Below are 20,969 nucleotides of genomic sequence, written 5' to 3' on the forward strand. Positions count from 1 at the left end.
GTGGGTAGAGGGTACAGAAGAGGCTCTTCTGAGATAAGCCTTCAGGACCAAATCCCTCCAAGGTGTCTTGGGCTAATCCCCAGAACAAAGGACTAAGGAAAGATTTGACTTTTTGTGATCTTTTAGAGCTAATGGGAAATTTCACATCATGTGACTTAGTTGAGCATCACCTGGCTTGCACGATAAATAGCATGGAGGAGCTAGGTACCATAAACTGAGAGCTGTCAAGTCACAGCACAGGCTGCTTCTATATTTTCTGTTCCAGAGAAAATCTGCAGGGAGGTGTGGCCTGATTCAGGCTCCAGCATCTGCTTTGAAGTTGCAGACCGTGTTGAGTTCTGACAGTACCAAGGTTTAAAGTGTGAGACAGTGTCATCGGTGGTTAAGAGCATAGGTTCCCAGAGTGAAAGCTTGGCTGGATCTTGGTGAGTGCTGGCTCTGTCATTTAGCAGCCATGTGACCTCAGATGGTACTGACACTTCATGCGCTTTGGTCTTTCTGCCCATGCAGACTTGACTTGGCACTGGTGGGGGAGTCAGTGACTTAGCACATACATTCATTGGTCTTTCAGGTGCATTCAGTAGGTGTCTCATAAATGCTTGCCATTATCCCCATTGTTACTTTCTATCGTGTTTGATATCACCATTGGTATCATCTGCGTGCAATTAAAATTGCTTTTGAGACCGGGGCTCACTATGTAGCCCAGGCTAGTCTCAAAATCATCATTTTCCATTCTCTGCATACAGGCTTGCATCACTATACCCAGGTACTTGGAGTAGGAGTTTTTTTTTTTGTTTGTTTGTTGGCTTTTAGGTTCTGTTTGTTCTTTTGAGATGGGGATCTTTTGTAGTTCATGCTGGCGTCAAAGTCATTATTTAGCAGAGGATGACCTTGAGTTCCTGACGCTTCTGCCTCTACCACTCAAGTGCTAGGATTACAGGTGTGCACCACCATGCCTGGGAAAGATGTCTTTTAAAAATGCTCATCTCATTTCAGCTTCTTTCTCCATCAGATCTTCAGCTTGTATTTCCTATCTTAGGTGCCCTCCCCCTGCCCCCAGTTACTCGCTCCCTATGTTCTCACAGTGAGGCCGCTCATCCAAATATTTATGTGGAGTAAAGGATGCCACAAGAGGTTATGCTATGCTGAATACTTTATTTATATTTTTATGTAAACATAATTTGCTTTGTAGGCACAATATAACAATATAACGAAAGCTCTGAAGCCACAGACACATTAGACAATGTTCGGTTCATTCCAATAAAGCTCAACCTTCCGAGAAGCCTTTGTAGCTCCCTTAAGGCAAACAAAGACACTCTTTACACTTCCTCCAGGAAACAACCACGAGAGGGGAAAGAAGGTGCTTAACACAAGAGTCCACGGGATGACTGACTGATTCCAGTTGTCCCTCACCCACCCTCCTGTTCTTCAAGGTGATGCTGGTCACACTCAAGTTTTCGAATTCTGTGTTCTCAGTAGAGGAGGGCTTTTCACGTGTAATCAATGGTTGGGGAGAGGTGACTTTCTATGCTTCTCCGCTGTATATGACAAGACCATTTGCATTCTGAATGTGAGTTAGGTTCCGTGTTCCCCAGAAGAGAATCTTTCTATGGCCAGTGACCAGAAAGCTATTTCTACACACTAGCAATAGCACTTTGAGAGTGGTCCTCAGGTCTACCCACCCTTGAGCATGGTTATGGTGGAAATGTAACTGATTATACAGTATTTAGCAAGGGCCATCATCTCTCTGGATAGCCAAACAGTGGAGTGCTAGTCACTCCCCGGAGCTAGGAAATAAAAGTCTGTGGTTGGCACGCTCTTTTAGATATTCTCATCCCCTGGCTTATTGGCTGGTGGTACTTTTTCTCATCTCTATATTTGACTCACACAGTCACAATGAGGAAAGACTCCATTCAGGTAAATATTTGGCATGAAGAAGTCATCATCACAGGTTCAGGATCGAGATAAAGGAACATGATGAATGGCGTGAGACTGGTTACAGAGACTTTGCAAACCAAGCAGGGAATTGTTGAAATGTGTTTGTACCCAACCCATGGGGGAAAGAGAGGGGTCCACCCTAAAGCTTATTAGTGGAGAAGGTGGGCAATGCAGGAACCCTCTTAAAGTCTTCAAGAATGTAAAGAAACTTGGAACACCAACTCAAGTCATGGCAGAGCCCATTAGGTCTTCCAGAAGGCAAAATAAATTCAGGGTGCTAACCGCATGGGTGCCTTTTATATCTAGCTTGGTTTGTAAGTGACATATGAACCCTTAGGACAGAAGGGCTGGAAGGAGGCAATAAGGAGCCCCACTGAGGGGGAAAGGAGACTCCTTTTCCTTTAAGGTAACTGTTGTCCCTTCAAGGCCCATCAAAAAGCTGGAAAATTGACCAGGGTATGTGATCAAGCAGTTTGGCCCCTGATTTTGACGGAGCCTGCAAATCAGCACCACGGTTTTGTGTGTTGGAGAGGGGGACCACACACTTGGCATCAGATGCTGGGTAGCCACCATCTTTATCCTTAGTGCTTATTGCACAGTAGAACATGCTTTGAGAAGGCAAAAGAAACCAATTAGTTTTTCAACCCCAAATGTGGTTGGTCTTCAAGGGAGCTCTTCCTTGGGAAAGAAAGGCATTTCTTGGGCAGGAACTTAGAAATAATCATGGTAATTCTGAAGGCTGAGGGTGAGGGTGAGAACCTAGGTGAGTTTAATGACATCTGAGTTAGGCCTACATGTGGTGAGTGTTTTTAGGATTTAAATAAACTGTGTGTGGCCACAGGAAGGACTTTGCTCAGGAGACATGGTTTCAGAGCAGAGGTCTCTGTAGCTGGTCTTCAGACATGCTGTTGACCCATCTCTATCCTAGAAAGAACCCACACCTGCTTCCCTGGTTTATGGTTTTTGAATAAGAACCAGGGACAAGAGTTAAAGAGAGGCTCAAACCTTAAGGTGCAGAGACAAAGGCAGGGACATGGCCTCTTAGAGGGGGAGTGACAAAGTACAGCTTGGAGAAGTCTGCATGTATAAGATCGTGAATGCTCTTCCTGGCCTACTCTCTTGCCACTAGCCAAACTGACAAAGTGCCATAGTTCGAGGCATTGCTGATGGCTGGCAGGCAAAGAGTGTCATTGGCCTGAAGAATAATGGGATCTGGACAGGGCTCTGTGACAACACCTTTCAATCAGCGTAGCCTTGTCCATGTCTGGTTTCAGACATTGGGCTCCATAGTCTTGTATTAATTTGCAAGGCTATTCTAAAACTGTCAAGAAGGACCCGAAGAAGGATGGGTTTGATACGAGGGAGAGGGGAGAGTGTGACACACGGACCAGGAAGGGACACAATACTGCATGGAATGGGATTGGCACTTAATTCCAAACACAACAGTGATCAACAACAGCTTCTTAGCTTGGCTGACTGCAGACAAACACGACACGCACTGGACTACAGCATTTGTTCACGGGGGCACAGAAGAGTTCTGATGGTGGCCATTATCTTGCCAGCCGTCCTCTACATTCACAGAGATGAGGTCTTACTGGATGAAGGGCATCCTTTCCTTGTTCTCGCTGTCGCCTTCGTGGTCCTCTTCCTCCTCCCCTGCCTCGCTGGTCTCTGTGCTGTCATTGGCCATCTGCAATTCAACAGAGGTCGTGATGGAGGTTATGTACCTACTCCCTCATCATCCCTGAGCATCAGACAAAGCATTGTGGGATGGACCTCTTTCAGAGTGTTCATTCCGATAGGGGAAAGTGCCTCTGAGGAGCCCTTCTATACCCTTTACTAATACCCACCAAGGCCCTGCTGCTTCCTTTAACGTCACCTGTAAGCCCTGGAGGTGGTCTCATTGGATCCATCCTGAATCTCACGATGCCCTAGATTCAGTTTGACTTCATGCCGTCTTCTTGCATCTAGAAGGGCTGCGGCATCTCCCCTACCACCAATGCTCCAAATACTCGTTCTCTACTGTCTCTTTGTCCCTTTGGGTGTCAGGGTGAAAATACTTCCAGAAAACAAGAGCAACAATTCAACAGAGGCAGACCTGAGCTCTTGGCTTGAATGGGGGCATTATCTGGCCTTTGATAGGCTCTGCCCCTTGGTCAAGCAACTGTAACCCCAGCCCAAGGGCCATCAGAATCTCATGTGTTCACGGAGATAGGCAGTCCCTCTGCACAGGAAGCCAGTGCCAGCTATTTTGTTTAAATGTAATAGTTGGCTAGGTCAGCTCTAGAGCCTTCTATGCATGGGGCTGAAAGAGACCTATTCACATGGGCCACAGGGTATTTGCATGAAAGTCCTGGGATCCTAGTCCCTCTTTCTAACCTCATACCATAATTTTCCCTCCAACAGTCCCGTGAACTTCATGAGTATTTAAAAACTCTATCCATATTGTCATCAGCAGCTTGTGTCACAAAGTGCCCCTTTCTTTGACTGTTCTGTATGGAGTGAAATGGCCATTACCCTTGAGCCATGTTCTGGCTACACAAGACCAGGAGCTATTTCTGAAAATACACACTTGGACTGACAGCTACGGATCACTTTAATTATTTCTCTTGAAAAAGACAGATACTGACACAAGACTAGTGCGTTAGTAAAGAAACTTAAAGCAACAACAAACCTCCATCTTTTCTTTTTTTAGCTTACCCAGAACTTAGGATGGCCAGTCATGCTCAGTGAATGCCTTTCTAGCTGATCTCAAAGAACCTGTCAGTCTCTAGCTCATCAACAGGACCAAAGCTGGAGTGCAAAGCAACTTGCCCAGGTTGCAAATGGACTGAGCGCCGCAAGGCTTTGAATGCATGCAGTCGGGAGAGTCTGTGCATTGAGGGCTACGTCGTAGGCCACCCCTCCTCCAAAGCAGCCAGTTTGGGAACAGGTGAATCTGACCTGATGTATTCTTGTGGATTGCCTGGATATTAGGGTTTTATCCTAATAAATGGAAGTGAATTGAACAGGAGCACCAGGGGCACCCTAGAGGCAGCTGGCACCGTTCTGTTGGGCACAAGCAGTGCATTGTTTAGAATTAACTAGGAAGTCTTCCCCTTGATAGCAGCCTAGAGATAGAACCGTAAAACAGTCCTTTTCTGTCCATTCCTGTCCGTCCTCACTCAGCAATTTTCCTGTCCTTCTCCATTTTCATCTCAGCCCGTGGCTGATCCCTCATTCTGGAGTCATCTGATCACCTCTAGTTTTTGAGAGCCTGTAAACACTGCCTGTATATTTCCTTCATCATCAGCTGTGCTACACGTGATGATCCAGCAGTTTGCCTTTGGTGTTGAGCCGGGCAGTTTCCTCTGCATTCCACTTACCAGCGGAGTCGGAGTCTTTTCCACATCTAGAATCAGCTTCCCGATGTTCCCTCGGTCATGGATGCGCTGCATGGCCTCTTTTACCTGAGACACAAGGGAGACAGAAGCACTTAGTGAGATGTGGCTCCTGGAAAACGGGCCTGGAAAAGTCAATCCGCCGGCCTTCCACCAGAGGGCGCTGCAGCTCAAATAGTGGTTCAGGCAGCAACTTTTTGGGGGCGCAAATATATTCATTCGCCTTGCGTCAATTATACACTGTGACCCTCTTCTGTAAGCCTGCCTACTTAAGTTTTACATAACCCTGGCTCATAATTTGGCTAAATAAACCAGTTACCAGGGCTGAACCGCATTTGCGAAATTCCCATGATTTCTAGTTGCTGGGATTTCTAGTTCCTGCTTTCACCTAGCAGGAACTCTCTTCAGAAGAGCATTCTCTCTAGAAAAGAGGATCGATGGTCTCCTTTCCCATATCTGGGTGCTTGTCAGACTCATGAATGTAGGGGACCCTCTTTGAAAGGAAAGCTGTCATACACATTCCTGTTTGTTCGGAGCCTTTCCTTCTGCTGTTGTGTAGAAAGTGAACTGCAGGGGGCGCTGTGGGGATTAATGGAGAAGACACTGAGCCACGTATGCTCGCTACATCTTATTGAAATCTAAACGGGAACGAATGCAGCTTCTCTTGCCTCACAAAAGTCAATTTGTAAAAATTTATAATAGATTGAGTCTAAATATTTTTCTTAAAGTCCCACAATTTAAAATATTTTTGTTCCTTCAGCCCACAAAAATTCAGTAAATGTTGCTTCAAGGCTAGATGCTATGACGTTAAAAAAAAAAAAATTGAAAAGTCAGACATCGTTAACTGCATATGAGGAACTCAGCCTGTGGCTGTTGGAGAAATGTTTGCTTATTGGAAACTCAAAGGCTTCCATTCATTTGGATCCAAACTCACAGAACCATTAAAATGTTTGTGTTCAAATTGCTTTACTGGGACTTCAGAGACACAATTCAATTTACGGGAGAAAAACATAAAAGATAATGAGTGTATTGCTTTTAGTGACAAAACCCTGAGACAGCGTATATGTCCCAGTAAAGGGATGGGTAAATAAACAATGGTTTCTACATTCATCTACCACATGGAAATGCTGCATAGCTTTTAAGGAAAAGAAAGATATATGTCACTAATTATAAAGGAGACACAGCAGGATCGAATGCTTTTGTAATCCTGCTAAATGAGGAAACCGACAGGCATACTTTTATTTACATCTCTATAAAAATGTAGATATTCTAAAATAACTAGGAAGGCTTGCAGGTGTACCTGGAAAGTTAAGTGGAGGAGAGGTGGGCCTTTTAACTCTACTATCCAAATAATGTTATGTGGTAACATGCTGTCAAAGTCAACGCTTAATATAAATTTCATGCATCTTTCAAATGCAGTGTTTTTGGTCACTTCGTGGTGAGAAACAGTCTCTGTTTTGTAGACTGACAGTGTCCTGTGATTGTTAATGTTTTCGACCCCGATAAACAAACCAGCTGATTCCTTCTATTTACATAATGACTTCTGAAGTATTTTCACACTTTGTTATAACAATAGGTAGCACCTTTGCCCCTCAGTATCTGTGGCAGGTTGATTCCAAAGCTCTTCATGGATTCCAACATGTGTGGGTGCTCTTATATAAAGCAGTGTGGTATATATCTGCATAGACCCTACATACATTTCCCCATAGACTTTAAGTTCTCTCTAGATCACTTGTAACACCAAATACAACATGACACTGTGCTGTTCTACTATACAGAGAATCATGACATGGAATCAAAGCATGCATGTTCGTGCAAACTCCCCCCTCCCCCGCCACCTCAAGTATTTCCTCTTCAAGGTTTGCTGAAACTGCTGATGTAGAATCTGCAGATGAGGCAGGCCCACCATGCTTATTGAAAGGCTCTATATGGTGACAGATAATTGTTGGTATAGCTCTCTGCCCCTCCTGGGAGTCGTGTCCTTGTGTGATTCTTTCCCGTTGAGTATAGGCCACAGCTAGGGACCTGTTTCCCTGCAGAGCACATCAGATGGGATGCGCTCCTCCTTTCAAGATTGAGTTACAGAAGACCACATCCGTGCTGCAATGACTCTAGTGAGGAATGCTGCGTGGCTGGGGCTACCCTATAGAGTCCCTCCAAGAGAGAGACCTAAGACACGCTCCATCCAGTAGTCAGGAAGGAACCGAGACCCTCAGCTCCTCTGAGGAGTTAAATCTTGCCACCAACCCCTAAAGAACTTAAAAGTAGAATCTTCTCCAACAAGCCCTGAAATGAGATCATATCCTGCTGACATCTTGACTGTAGCCTTGTGGGGGCCGAAGGACCAGCTAAATCATACCCAGCTCCTGGTACCCTATCCTGAGCCTATGAAATCATCAATGCTTTAAAGTTCACTGTTTTTTTGGGGGGCGGGGGGAGTAAATGGGATAATAAAGACTTACCAGACTCCTACCTTGCATATATGTTTAGCTTGCAAGATACAAATAGTGCCTATTTTAAGGATAAGTACCCCGAGGCTAAAGAGCATAAGCAATTCATTCAAAGGTTACATGGCTACGGGGAACCAAAGTGTGGTTCAGAATTAGGTTGGATAGACTTCAAATCCAGCATTTCCCCCTCAGTTTTACCTAGAGAGGTCTGTTTCACTTGATTCTAGAAAGTAGAAGGTGGTAACAAAAACCCTCACAATGTTCTTTTTGAGTATTAGGAACACTATGTACCTTCTGTATATCACAGGCAAGTGCTCTACTACCGAGTCACATCGTTAGTCTCCTGATGGTGGATTCTGGCCAATCACTTGACCACTGCCCCGAGTCCCTCATTGTCAGACTCTAATCAAGTGCTCTGCCACTGAGCTATGCCCTTAACTCCTCAACGATGAATTCTGACCAAGCACTCTATTACTGAGCCATGTTGCCAGACTTTCCCTGATGGTTTCTAGCCAGGCACTCTGCTGCTGAGCCATCCCCTAACCCCTCACTGGCTATGGTAGTTGGAATGGCATTGGCCCCCATAATCTCATAAGGAGTAGCACTATTAGGTGGTGTGGCTTTGTTGGAGTGGTTATGGCCTTGTTGGAGGAAGTGTGTTACTGTGGGGTGGGCTTTGAGGATTCCTATGCTCACGATACCACTCAGTGTCTCAGCCGACTACCTGTTGCCTGCGAGATGTAGGACTCCCAGCTACTTCTCCAATATCATGTCCGCCTGCATGCTGCCATGCTTATATCACCATGATGATAATGGACTGAACTTCTGAAACTGTAAGCAAGCCACCCCAATTAAATGCTTTCCTTTATAAGAGTTGTGTGGTCATGGTGTCTCTTCACAGCAATAGACACCCGAACTAAGACCCTGGCAGATTCTAGGCAACTGTTCTAACACTGAGTCACATCCCTAGTCCTTCCATGGTGGATTCTAGGCAAGCGTTTTACCACTGAACCACACCCCCAGCCTTCCTTTTACTTTTTATTTTGAGACAGGGTTTCACTCTGTTTCCCAGGGTGGTCTAGAACTCAGACTGAAGTCTAAGTAGACAATGAGTTTGTAATCCTCCTGTCTCAGCATCTGGAAGAGCCAGGATGACAGGACACAGTTAGGCACACTTTAAGCTGCTTCTGTACTAAGTTGGAGTCCAGGAAAATGTAAAGAGCTGTTTTCTCACAAGTTAAAGTGGATCGTGATGCTCGCGGGGTTGGAGGAAGTCCCCCCTGTAGGGTTGCCTTTAATCTGCATATTTTTGGAAATTTCTTTCCGAAATGAAACACCGCCTTGAAGTCCTGTCTATGGAAAATGGATAAAGGACCAGGAGTAATCTCAAGAGGTCATTTAATTACCCCCACCCCAGTCATGCTGTTAGGCTCTCCACGCTCTTTTAAAGGCTGCTCCTGGAGCTGCACAGGAGCCCCACTGGCAGAGGCTTAGAAGGAAGGAGACTACTACTTTTGATCAATTCTTTATCAGGCACAGTGTGTAGCATTTTGCACGCATGGTGCTATTTCATCCACATGCTGAGCTTCTTGAGGGAATGTCTGCATCAGCCTTTCAGACGAGAAACTCAGGAGGAAGCATCTGAGAGGTCTGCCTCTACCTGTCACTCAAAGAGGAAGAGCCGTGTAGGAAAAGTGAGTGCCAGCTTCTCCCTCTAAGGCTCTGTGCAAAACCCATGACAAAGCTGTGCTGGCCACACCCCAAGACTGTCCTCTGCTGATACTTCTGCACAGGGTTTAGACTTAACCACCAATTTATCAGTTTAAAAAAGGTCCTCTAATAGGTGATGTTCTTGAGATGTTTGAGAGCACCTGGGAAGATTTGTCTCCTCTGCATTTAAGACTTTCCTAATGTACCTTTCCATCTGAAACCAAAATTGCATTAAAGAGAAGAATCTTGTAGGCTTGCATCATCTAATCCAGTAGCCACAGGTCACCTGTGACAACAGGATTTGCACTTGAATGTGGTACTAACTGCCACAGGCTGTCACCATAAAATGTGTACCAGATTTCAAAGATTTAGTAGTTAGGAAGCCACCAGAGCGCAAACTAGGGCCTGGAGAGATGGCTCAGTGGTTTAGAGCACATACTGCTTTGGTAGGAGACCAGAATTTGGTTCCTAGCACCCATATCAGGTATCAGGTAACTCACAGTTCCTTGTGACTCCACTTTTAGGGGATTCTTCTCCTGGCCTCCATAGGCACCTGCACTCACACTGTATGCCACGCAGGCACACTTGTACACATACACACACACACACACACACACACACACACACACACACACATACACACACACAAATAATTTAAAAAAAATTATAAAAATTATTTTAAAAACTGAAAAAAAAATGTAAAATATCTCAGTGAGGATTGTGGACAAAGGTTCAAATTATGATATTTAGACATTGGCTTAAGGCGGGCACATTCAAGTCATCTTTTTGTCCTCTGAACGGGTTAGTAGAGCACTTCAAAACTTCACCGGTGGCTTGGCAAGTGTCCTGCTCTGTTCTTGACTGGCTGCCCCAGGAGCCAATTCTTGCACCCTTCACCCCACAACTGAAGATTTGCCTGAAGCTCAGTCGGCTGTCTGCTGTGCCTCTGCGCGCTTCCTGGAGCTTCCCAGTCCTGGCGCTAACTCAGCTGACAGCTCAGCTGTGAGCTCTTCTGGGTACTTGTTCTGTGCCCTGTACACTTGATCTTCACAATCTGGCCAAGTACTGTGGGGTCCTGGCAAGTCAGGCTGGCAGGTAACATCAACTCCATCCCTGTACTTGTAACATCTACAGCAGCCTTTATGTTGTAAGCCAACAGAACACCACACTCAAATACAAACACAAAGCAAGTTACAGATATGACAGAAGGTTTTCCGACTAGGCACAGGAAGAAATGCAACGAAGCAGCTAATAAAATTGATTTCAATAATGTATTTTACCAACTCTATCCGTCCTACTTAGCTTTAATCATCAACACCTTGGTGTAACTGAGAAGGAAGTCTCAGTTGAGGGGTTGCCCAGAACAGATTGATTCACCTGTGGGCATGTCTTTGGGCGGTTGTCTTGTTAATTGATAGAGGAGGGCCCAGGCCACTGTGGGTGGCACCATTCCCTGGGAAGGGGGTCCTGCCTTGTATATAAAAGCTAGCAAAGCGTTGGTCTGTGGGTTGTCCAACACAGTGTTCCTCCAGCACTTCTACTTCAAGTTCCTGCCCTTCCTTCAGTGATGGACTGTGACCTTTAAGTGGAAATAAACCCTTTTCTCACCTAGGTTTGCTTTTGGTCTTGACAGTTTTCACAGTGACAGATGATAACTGGGACACTATTCAAAGCTCTCTCATTTCAATATGTACTCAAAGTGATATCAAGTTAATGATGTGTGTTTGTTCTGCGTTTTGGAAATTCGGGGTATACAGCAAATTTACAAGGTATCCAAGTCAGACTAGCCTCTCTTTAAATACTCAGAGGCCCTACATGGTTCATAGGCAGCTTGGAGGTGCCTACAGGAACCCCCAGTGTGAAGGAAGGTCAGCATATGCTAACCTGCAGAATAAATGCATAAGTAAGTGAACAGACGAAGGAACAAGTGGATATGTGAAGCGGCTGAGATGCTATGTGGCTGAGCCTCACCCAGTGGGTTTCCATCCTGTGTCTACCCCACTTCCCAGAGTGGGGCAGCTGTCTCTTGGTGGCCTGCTCTGTGCTTCCTGGGTGGCCTGCAGGAATCTGTTCCTAATCAGAGCTGTGCTCCCCATACCCTGTGGGAAACAACAACAACTTCTGTTGGCTGTTAGGCCATCCAGATGTGTCTCAGCAGCTGACTTTCCCAGGGCTGGGCATTGTGGAAGGTCTCAGGCTCTACCCACTGGCACTAGTTTCCCAAAGACGCAGTGGGAGGCAGGGAATCTGAGCCGTGCCATCCAGACATGTCAGCATCTCAAGATCCTGAAGTCACTCGAACTTTTTCTGATATGGCTGTGTTTCATGAGGCTACTTGGATGGCGACCCAAGCAGATGATGGCACAGGTGATTGGCTCTGCTTCTACTTGGTGACACTGTTTGATGTCCCTGGGTTTTGTCTTTGGTCTACATGAAACAGCAATACCTATGCTACCTACTCCCTCTTCCCTTTGACAGTGCCAAAGCCCAGGTAGAATGGGTGTGCTCTATCTTTATTTTATTTATTTATTTATTTATTTATTTATTTATTTATTTATTTATTTGGTTTTTCGAGAGACAGGGTTTCTCTGTGTAGTTTTGGTGCCTGTCCTGGACCTTGCTCTGTAGACCAGGCTGGCCTCAAACTCACAGAGATCCATCTGACTCTGCCTCCCGAGTGCTGGGATTAAAGGCGTGTGCCACCACTGCCTGGAGCTCTATCTTAAAAAAAAAAAAAGACTTTTATTTTTAAATTCATGGGTGTGTGTGTGTGTGTGTGTGTGTGTGTGTGTGTGTGTGTGTGTGCATGCACAGGAGTGCTGTGCCCTTGGAGACCAGAAGAGGGCATTTTATCCCCCTGGAGATGGAGTTACAAGCAGTTGTGAGCTATCCTCCATGGGTACTGGGAACCAAACTCAGGACCTCCAGAAGACCAGCAAATACTTTTAAACTGCTGAGCCTTCTCCCTAGTTCCTGCTCTACTTTGAAGGAGCCCCACTTTCCCTTCTTAAACAGGTTAATCATAAAAGATAAACATTCCATGACTCCCTCAAGAATGTACTCAAAAAGGGGAGAATGATGTTTGGTTGTAAAGAAAACATGGCCATGGAGAGGGGCAACATGCTTGTATAGTATGACAGCGAAGGATAGTGGACCTCCTCAGGGTCCCTGTCACCCCACCCCCAGCATTCCCTACTTATTAACTATCTGCTATTCCTGTGGGGACCCCAGCCTGCCCTGCAAAGCCTCAGGATCTCATTGGAATCCAGACTTCTGCATTCATCACATGACATTATTACCTAATGTTTTTAGGACACTTTCCCCCTGTGAAGTGTGGGTAAAGTTTTGTATATATTTGTTCTCCCTGATGTAACAAATTGCTTTTAGCATAGTGCTCGACGCACAAATTTATTTTCCTATAGGTCTGGGGGTCATGAATCTGATGTGAGTCACACTGGTCTAAACTCAAGGTAGGTTCAAGACCATGTATCTCTCTGGAGGTTCAAAGGAGGAACCCATTTCTTTGACTTTTCCAGCTTCTAGAACCCTGCATCCCTTTGCTGGTATGTCCCTGCTACCATCTTCAAAGCCAGCAGCACAGATTTTTAAGGACACTTGTGATTATTCAGAGCCCTAAAGATAACCCAGGAAAACCCACCTATCTCAAGATCCTTAAATTAGTTTCATCTGTGAAATCACCTTTGCTTTGAGGCCACATGACTTCAGGTTCTGGGGATGAGAATGTAGATGTCTTTGAGGGGAACTTATGCCCATCACAAGGTTAGGTTCACCTCATAGAACCACCATTATGAAGAGTGACAAGGATGGCACATCAGGAATTTGGCATTGTGATTGGCCCAAACTAATTTCATGTAATGTCTACACAGGACCAGGAAGATGTTCTCTACTGGGAGTTACTTTAGGATGAAACTTGAGGTCTCAGCGCCCTCTATTGGAATTCTGAAAGATAGTCAAGTTCTCCCATATCCGAGCCTGTCCTAGTGGCTTTGGTGGGAACTTGAGGGTGTGAGAAAATTAGCCACTCACAGGCTGGATGCCTCTGCTTGTACTCTTGCCTCCAGCCCTGCACAGGTGACAGCCAGACCTGGCTGTGACACAGGGATTATGTAGTGCGACTGGTAATTGACCGTGGGGTGTGAGGGCGGCAAGAACTAAAGATGGCAGCTCATGGTGATGCTCTAAGACAAGTCAGAGCAGGTGATGAGTGAGGGTAGCTGACATCACCACAGGGATGACAATGATGATAAAATACCACATATCCATATGAGGCTCCTCATTGTCATCTTTGACCTTCATTGTTGAACAATGCTTCGTGATGAACATTGATTTCTTCTTCCATCTCCATCCCTAAAATGTGGATCCAAGACTGAACAGGCCCTGGGATCTGAGCTATAGGACTAGGAAGAGGAGAGGGAACAAGAAGGTGAACAGCTCAGAGGGAAGAAGGCCAATAGCAGGCAGGTGTCCCTGGATCTGATGATGCAGAGGGTTTAGAATCAGCAAAGCTAAGCCACAGTGCATTGACTGAGAACAGCCCTTTGTGGGTATCCTGGGACTCTTATCTCTTGCATTTTGCTTCTTTACAGACCCATAGTCAACCAAGACTCTTGTTCTCTAAACCTATTCTCTCCATGCAAATTGCCCCAGCTGTCGCACCCAAGGTTAAACACAGACTGTCATGGAGGTTGCAGCCTCCTAATAGAGGTTCTCAGAATAACTTATTTAAAACTACTTTATTGTGTGCAGGTAGCCTTACTCACAGAGAGTCCCTGGCTGATTTGTGTGGCCTCTGCACTGCAACCCAGCATAGTTCATCTGGTACCATTGGTTCATGCTCTGCATGAAGTCCGTTGTGTTTAATACTCAGGGCATGACCCACAAGGAAAATTTAATTGGCTCACAGCATGTAGGAGCAGTGGAGCAATTACAACTGAATGTGCTCATTTCTGTCTACACCAGAACCAGGAGAGATGAAGTTTCCAGAAGTCTAGCAGTGCTGGCTCACTGACTGCACCCTTGGTGTTCTGTTTATTCTCAAGACATTGTGCCTCTCATTCATTCTTGGGCCTCCTTTGTTCATTCCTCTGCCAGAGACTCTGGCAGAAGAACAGAAGGCAAGAGGGGTAGTGGAGGCTTCCCCTTGGCCATCCCTGCCTAGTGGAGGCAGATTTCTGGCAGAAGCTAGGTCTCTTTGTAACTGCAGCCATTGCCAGCTCCCAGCTCCCTCTCTGGCATCTGGTAGTGTGACTATCCTGACAAGCATCAAGATATTTTAGAGAGACATTTGTGTCCTTCTCTTTTAGCTAACAGACTATTGAAACAAAGTGCCCCAAGGACTTGGAATGTCCTCCAGAATGTCACGCTGGGAGAAGAGAAACAATAAAACATGGCGACAAATGGAGGGGAAGCTTGAGTCCCAGGAAGGAACTTCACACACTTCTGACAACTAATCTTAACTCTAACCGTACAGAAGAGGCTGGAGCTCAGACAATGAATGGCAGGACCACAGCTGGACCATAACTATTTTGCTTTCCGTATCTCTGGCCTCTGCTTTAACCCAAACCTCATTCCAGAATTCTGGAGATGAACTGTGGGGTGGAGTGGGGGCTGGATCCTGTTGTTCTTCCCAGAGTGGCCACATTGAATAAATCTCCCTTTTCTAGTTTTTCCTCTTACTATTTTTTTTCTTATTAAGAGTGGATAGACAAACACAGCTTTGTGGGTCTGTCAGGGACCAGTCTCTGACCCTTACATGCCCAGTAATGGTAATGCTTATTCTTTCCCACACACCTTCAAGCTTGGGGCAGGCAAGATCTTTCTACTATTGCCGGTTCCTAGGCGTCTCAACCCCTTTGTTGGCTTCTTCAACTCTGAAACATGTCAATGGACACTCCCATCATTTAAAGTCTTCAAACCCTTGGGTTAATGTGCTGCTGTGTCATCTAGGACACTTAGATTGGCACATTTAATACATTCATCAAATTCAGTGAAGCTGGGCCATTGTTTGAGAGGATTTCTATGAATTTGAGGTCAGCCTCAGATAAACTGTGAGACCTCATTTCAAAAAATAAACAAACAAAATGTGTTGAGTGTACACTCAAACTTAGGTCTGGGAAGACTGATGGGCACATGATGTCTCCAAGAGTCCCTACCAGTGCTCTGCTTATTATCTTAAACACAAGCTTAGACACAACATTGCCATTTGCTCATTACTCATTGGTGTGAGGACAATGTGGATAGAGAATTTGACCTGACTGGAGGGCCAGGGAGAAATCTGAGAAAGAAATAATTGATCTGGGATTTAAGAAATGAATGGAGTTTATTTATAGTGAAGGGGGATGGGTCAGAGAGGACAATTTCGACCAACAGGAGAATGTGAAAAAGACCTCCAAAGGCCAATGGCCATGGGAACTATAGAACAAAGTGAGCATGAACCTAGATTCGAGAAAGGTTGAGTTGGGACATTCCAAGGATAAGTGTTGTGATGGCTAGCCCTGTCAAAGTGACATAATATAGAATTGCCTGGTAAAGAGACAGTTTACATTGGGTTGGCCTGTGGACATGACTGTAGAGAATTGTCTTAATTGAGTTAATTGATGTGGGGAGACCCAGCCCACTGTGTAAGCACAAGTGGAAGCTCCTGAGCCATATGAGAGTGAAGAAATCAAGCTGAGCAAAACCAAGCAAGCTGCATGCATCTATTTCTCTTTGCTGTTGACTGCAGACGGACGTGCTGTGACTAGCTGTTTGAAGGTCTTGGCACCTTGACACCTCCACAATGATGGGCTGTAACCTGGCACTGTGATGCCTCCACAATGATGGGCTGTAACCTGGCACTGTGATGTCTCCACAATGATGGGCTGTAACCTGGCACCGTGATGTCTCCACAATGACGGTCTATAACCTGGCATTGTAAGTTGCACAATGACTGGCTGTAACTTGGAACTGCAAATTGAAATAAATTCCTTTTCCCCCTAGTTGTCAGAGTATTTTTTTCACAGCAACAGAGTTGAAATAAGAACCTGTATCATAGAAACAGAACATCCCTGTATTTCCACACTGCTACTTGAGTGGCTCATTCTTTTATACTTGGGCGATGAGGGTTATAGAAAGCTCAGTTTTTGTTTGGGGTTCCATTTAATGCTTCATAATATTCAATTTTCTTTTGAATGGCATGAAAGGGATGAAGTCATTAAGGTACAAATGACATCACTTAATAACTATGGCACTGAGCTTGTGTTATGAATAGTAATAAGAACTGTCCACCTAAGATAGGAAAAGAAATGAAGATGGAGGATTCTATGAATCACTGTGCCTATTAGATGATAAATTAAAGGCTTTGAAAATGAAGAATTGAGAAATACCATAATGACAAGACACATCTAGTAAAGCCATCTGTGAGACATTATACTAACCATGCCCATCTCTGGGAGGGACCAAGGATTGCTTAAAATCAAAAGTGGGTGTTTAAGGGCAGAATAATCATATGAGTGCCCATAGGATCTAGATTTCCTGGTTCGACTGTGTAGTTTCAGATATGAAAGTGATAGAAGCCCAAAATTCAGAAATATATTTATTTTATTTTTAATTATGTACACGTGTGTGGGTATGGTTATGTGAGTGTAGGTACTTACAGCATCCTGAAGAGGGTATGAGATCCCTTAGAGCTGGAGTTACAGTCAGTTATGAGCCATGGGATATGGGTGCTGGGAACCAAACCTGGGTCCTCTGCAAGAGCAGCAACTGCTCTTAACTGTTGAGCATCTCTCCAGTCCTCAGCCTGAAGGTTTTAATGGAAGAATGACTGGAATTATGAAATGTCAGACCCATGGACTCACATGCCAGGAAGAGAGCAAAAATGAGGCAATCTTCATTTCCTCCTTGAACAAGCTACATGTGGATCTTGGTGGTAATGCAGGACACGAAGCCACATTTAAAGAGGACCTTGTTCTCAGAACCATGCAAGTGCAGGGTTAGCACCTGAAAGTGAGGACTGCCTTAAATTTTGTACTCTAGCAACCACTCTGTCTTTCTCTTGTCTGGGCTTGTATGGACGACTATTATTTTGGAAGGCAGGTGATGAATTAGGTATTATATTTAAGGCAATTCTCTACTTGGCAACAGGAGAGCTTGTGGGGATACTTCAAGAGCATTGCATTTGTGTGGGTATATACATGATTGTGCTTGTGTGCTTGTGTGTACGTGCATGTGCATGTGTTGACCTTGGATGTCCTCTTCAGTCATTCTCCACTTTATATTTCGATCACTTTCTACTGTGTGCTTTGAGACAGGGTCTCTCACTGAACCTGGAGCTTACCGATTCCTGGTCAGCCAGCTCCAGGGATCCTCTAGGCTTTGTCTCCCCTGGGCTGGGATTACAGATGTGTAACACTGTGTGTGGCTTCTTATGTGGGTACTTGAGATCAAACTCAGGTCTTCCCTGGGCTTGCGCGGCAAGCACTTTACTGACTGAACCATCTCTACAGCTCCCTCAAGAGAAATTTTAAGGAGCCATTAGCAGCAAGTGCTGGCTCAGAAGACACCAGGAGCATGCTGAGAGTAAGGAGTAAAGAAAAGCAAAAAGCAAGTCAGAACCACCTGGATGGAGTGGTTCATTCTCTTGTCATGAGCATCTGGATGGCACGAGGTCCCTTGGTCAAATATATAGAGGTTCAAGTGAATTAAACAGAGCCAAAGTCAGCCATGCAGCCGAAATCCACCTAATCCATATAGCAAGTCTGAGTGTTCATACTTATTCCGCTCTATTTTTTATGAAAGCAAGAGATAGGAAAAACAATTGTCAAGTGTATTGCTTTGATAATTATTGATTTAGCCACTCATTTTCTTTTTGAGACAGAGTATAATGTATCAGAAGCTGGCCTTGAACTTGCTATGTACCCAGGGATGATCTTCAACTTCTGATTCTCTCTCTTCTACTTTCTGAGTGCTAAGATGATAGGTGTGCTCTGCCATGCTAGGGTTTTATGTTTGCTTAATTAGCAATGGATTTGGGTGGTTGAGAAGAACTGAAGTAAACATCCAATGAATGCTAATTCCAGTGTGTGTGAGGCCAGGGGAAGGGAGGGAGATACAAGGAGATACAAAGAGCTTCCTCTCTGGTGATGCAGTCTCTCAGAAAGGTCTAAACTCTAATATATACTGTACAAACTTTAATGGTTGTTACTGCAGTTTTTTGGGTCAAACCAGGGTTCTCATCCATGCTAGGTATACAGCCTGTCATAATACAGTAAGCCATACCCCTAGATTGTTGTACAAGAGAGATGTTGGGGGGTGTGATGAGCACAGAAGAGGAAGCAATTTGTCTGGGAATAGGCCAAGGATGAAAACATGAGACAGCCATGGAGAGGAAGTGATTTCTCACCTAGGACCTGAAGATGGGTTAGAAATTTATCATTCAGTCAAATGGAAGGACTTAAATAATCTAAGAAAATATTGTCCTATCTAGAGAATGGAAGGTTAAGACAATAACCCGAGCTTCCAACATTTGTGGGGTTCCACAAGTCAATGGGGAACTTGGAGATTACATTTAAAGTTTATTCTTGTTTTGGATATTTTAGAAAAAAAACAAAAAACAAAAGCCTCAAATCAGGGAAGAGATGCAGTATTTTTGCCTGAAAGGATCTAGTTCCTCACTAAGGATGTAATGACCTTGCTGCCAGATCATGTGGGTTTTACTTACTCACAGGGGAACAACTGAGTCTTTTCTACCATGCCTGAAGGTTTTCGCCTAGAATTATCAAAAGGAAGAATTTGTGGAAAGGGTTAAAAACCATAAGAAGTCCAGGGCTGAAGAGAAGGCTCAGTAGGTAAAGAACTAGCCATGGAAGCATGAAGACCTGAGTTTAATCCCCTGAACCAAGTAAAATTGCCAAGTGTGACGGCTCATGCTTCTAACTCTTACTGGAGGAGTGGAGATAGGAGGATCCTCTGGGCTTACTGGCTAGCCAATGTATTCAAATCCATAAGGTCAAAAAACAAGGCAGAGAAGCCAGAGAAGAAGACATCCAAAACAATGACCTCTGACTTACACACACACACACACACACACACACACACACACACACACACACACACGCTGCAAAAAGTCCAAAGATCTTTCAAGGCCTTGAAATTCTTAATTCTTAAGTGGTTAGCCATATTTGAAGGGGATGACAGTGTGGTGATATATTGTGTCCCCCAATATATCGTGCATCCTAATAAACTTATCTGGGGTCAGAGGACAGAACAGCCACTAGATAGACATAGAGGCCAGAAAATAGTGATAGCACATGCCTTTAATCCTATCACTTGGGAGGCAGAGATCCATCTAGATCTCTAAGTTCAAAGCCACACTGGAAACAGCCAGGCATGGTGACTCATGCCTTTAATCCCAGGAAGTGATAGCAGGAAGCAGAAAGGTATATAAGGCGTGAGGACCAGGAACTCAAGCTGGTTAAGCTTTCAGGCTTTCGAGAAGCAGTTCAGCTGAGATCCATTTAGATGAGGACTCAGAGGCTTCCAGTCTGAGGAAACAGGATCAGCTGAGGAATTGCTAGGTAAGGAAGCCGTGGCTTGTTCTGCTTCTCTAATCTTCCAGCATTCACCCCAATACCTGGCTTCAGGTTTGATTTTATTAATAAGACCTTTTAAGATTCGTGCTACATGACGGTGAACCTCAATGACACTGGAAGCTACAATTTAGTAGGCACAGGTGACTTTTTCCTTAGGCTTTGCAGACAAAAGGCTGGTCTACAGGGTATAGGGGGAAATTTCTGTACTTAAGGGAATGGAGATGCATTGACTAGGTGGAATGGAAATGACTGAGTCTGTGTAAAAAACATTTAGAATAAAGCAATTCTGTACAAAGAGCTCCTTCAGAAAGCTGGTCCTTTTCCCTCCTCGATGGAGGGACGTCTCTATTGGCTCCTTCCACTGAGAGAGGAAGAATGGGGAGGGCTCTGGGTTCTGAAGAAGCACGTAGCAGTGTGAGACACTCCCTGCCAGTGGGTTGTAGGAGAGAACTGAAACAAAAACTTTGGTAAATGTAAAGGACAAGGCAGGGGTGGTAAGTCCCTGGGTGGCAGAGGACATTGCGCAGTACCACCACAGCTGCTGACACATGACGGGTGCCTGCCAGGTGCTGTCACCAAGCAAAGCACCGTATATGCATTCTCTCATTTTGTTGCATCAGTGCCATGAAGCAGGTGGGAGTCTGTCAGGCTGTCACTCAGGGTTACATAAAAATACTTCCGTTTTTCTTCTTGAGTCTCTGTCACTCATGGAAGAGAGTTGAAAGGAGAGTGGAATTTAGTGAGGTTAATGGCTTGCCCAGTGGAGTAAGGAGAAGCTAGCTCTGGATATGCACAGAGCTTGAGGCATTGTTGCAATGTGAGAGTAGGCAGCCCCTGGGGATGATACGGGAATGGAGAAGAGGACTGAAGGATGAAGGATGCTGGGGACTGCAGCACAG

At 44.9% G+C, this 20,969-nt stretch overlaps 1 protein-coding gene across 1 annotated transcript in view; it reads right to left on the reverse strand.

The window, feature by feature from the left end:
* Positions 1–1,135: 1,135 nt before the first annotated feature.
* Vat1l (vesicle amine transport 1 like) overlaps positions 1,136–20,969 on the reverse strand; it is a 164,141-nt gene continuing 144,307 nt past the window's right edge. The window contains exons 8-9 of the mRNA XM_052728074.1: positions 5,304–5,387; positions 1,136–3,628 (exon numbers count right to left, since the gene is read on the reverse strand). Coding sequence (XP_052584034.1) covers positions 3,530–3,628; positions 5,304–5,387 — 183 coding nt within the window. The 3' untranslated portion in view covers positions 1,136–3,529. The remainder of the gene's footprint in view (positions 3,629–5,303; positions 5,388–20,969) is intronic.

This window comes from Peromyscus californicus, unplaced genomic scaffold (genome assembly GCF_007827085.1).
Source record: "Peromyscus californicus insignis strain IS unplaced genomic scaffold, ASM782708v3 Scaffold_8__1_contigs__length_139910024, whole genome shotgun sequence".
NCBI lineage: Eukaryota > Metazoa > Chordata > Mammalia > Rodentia > Cricetidae > Peromyscus > Peromyscus californicus.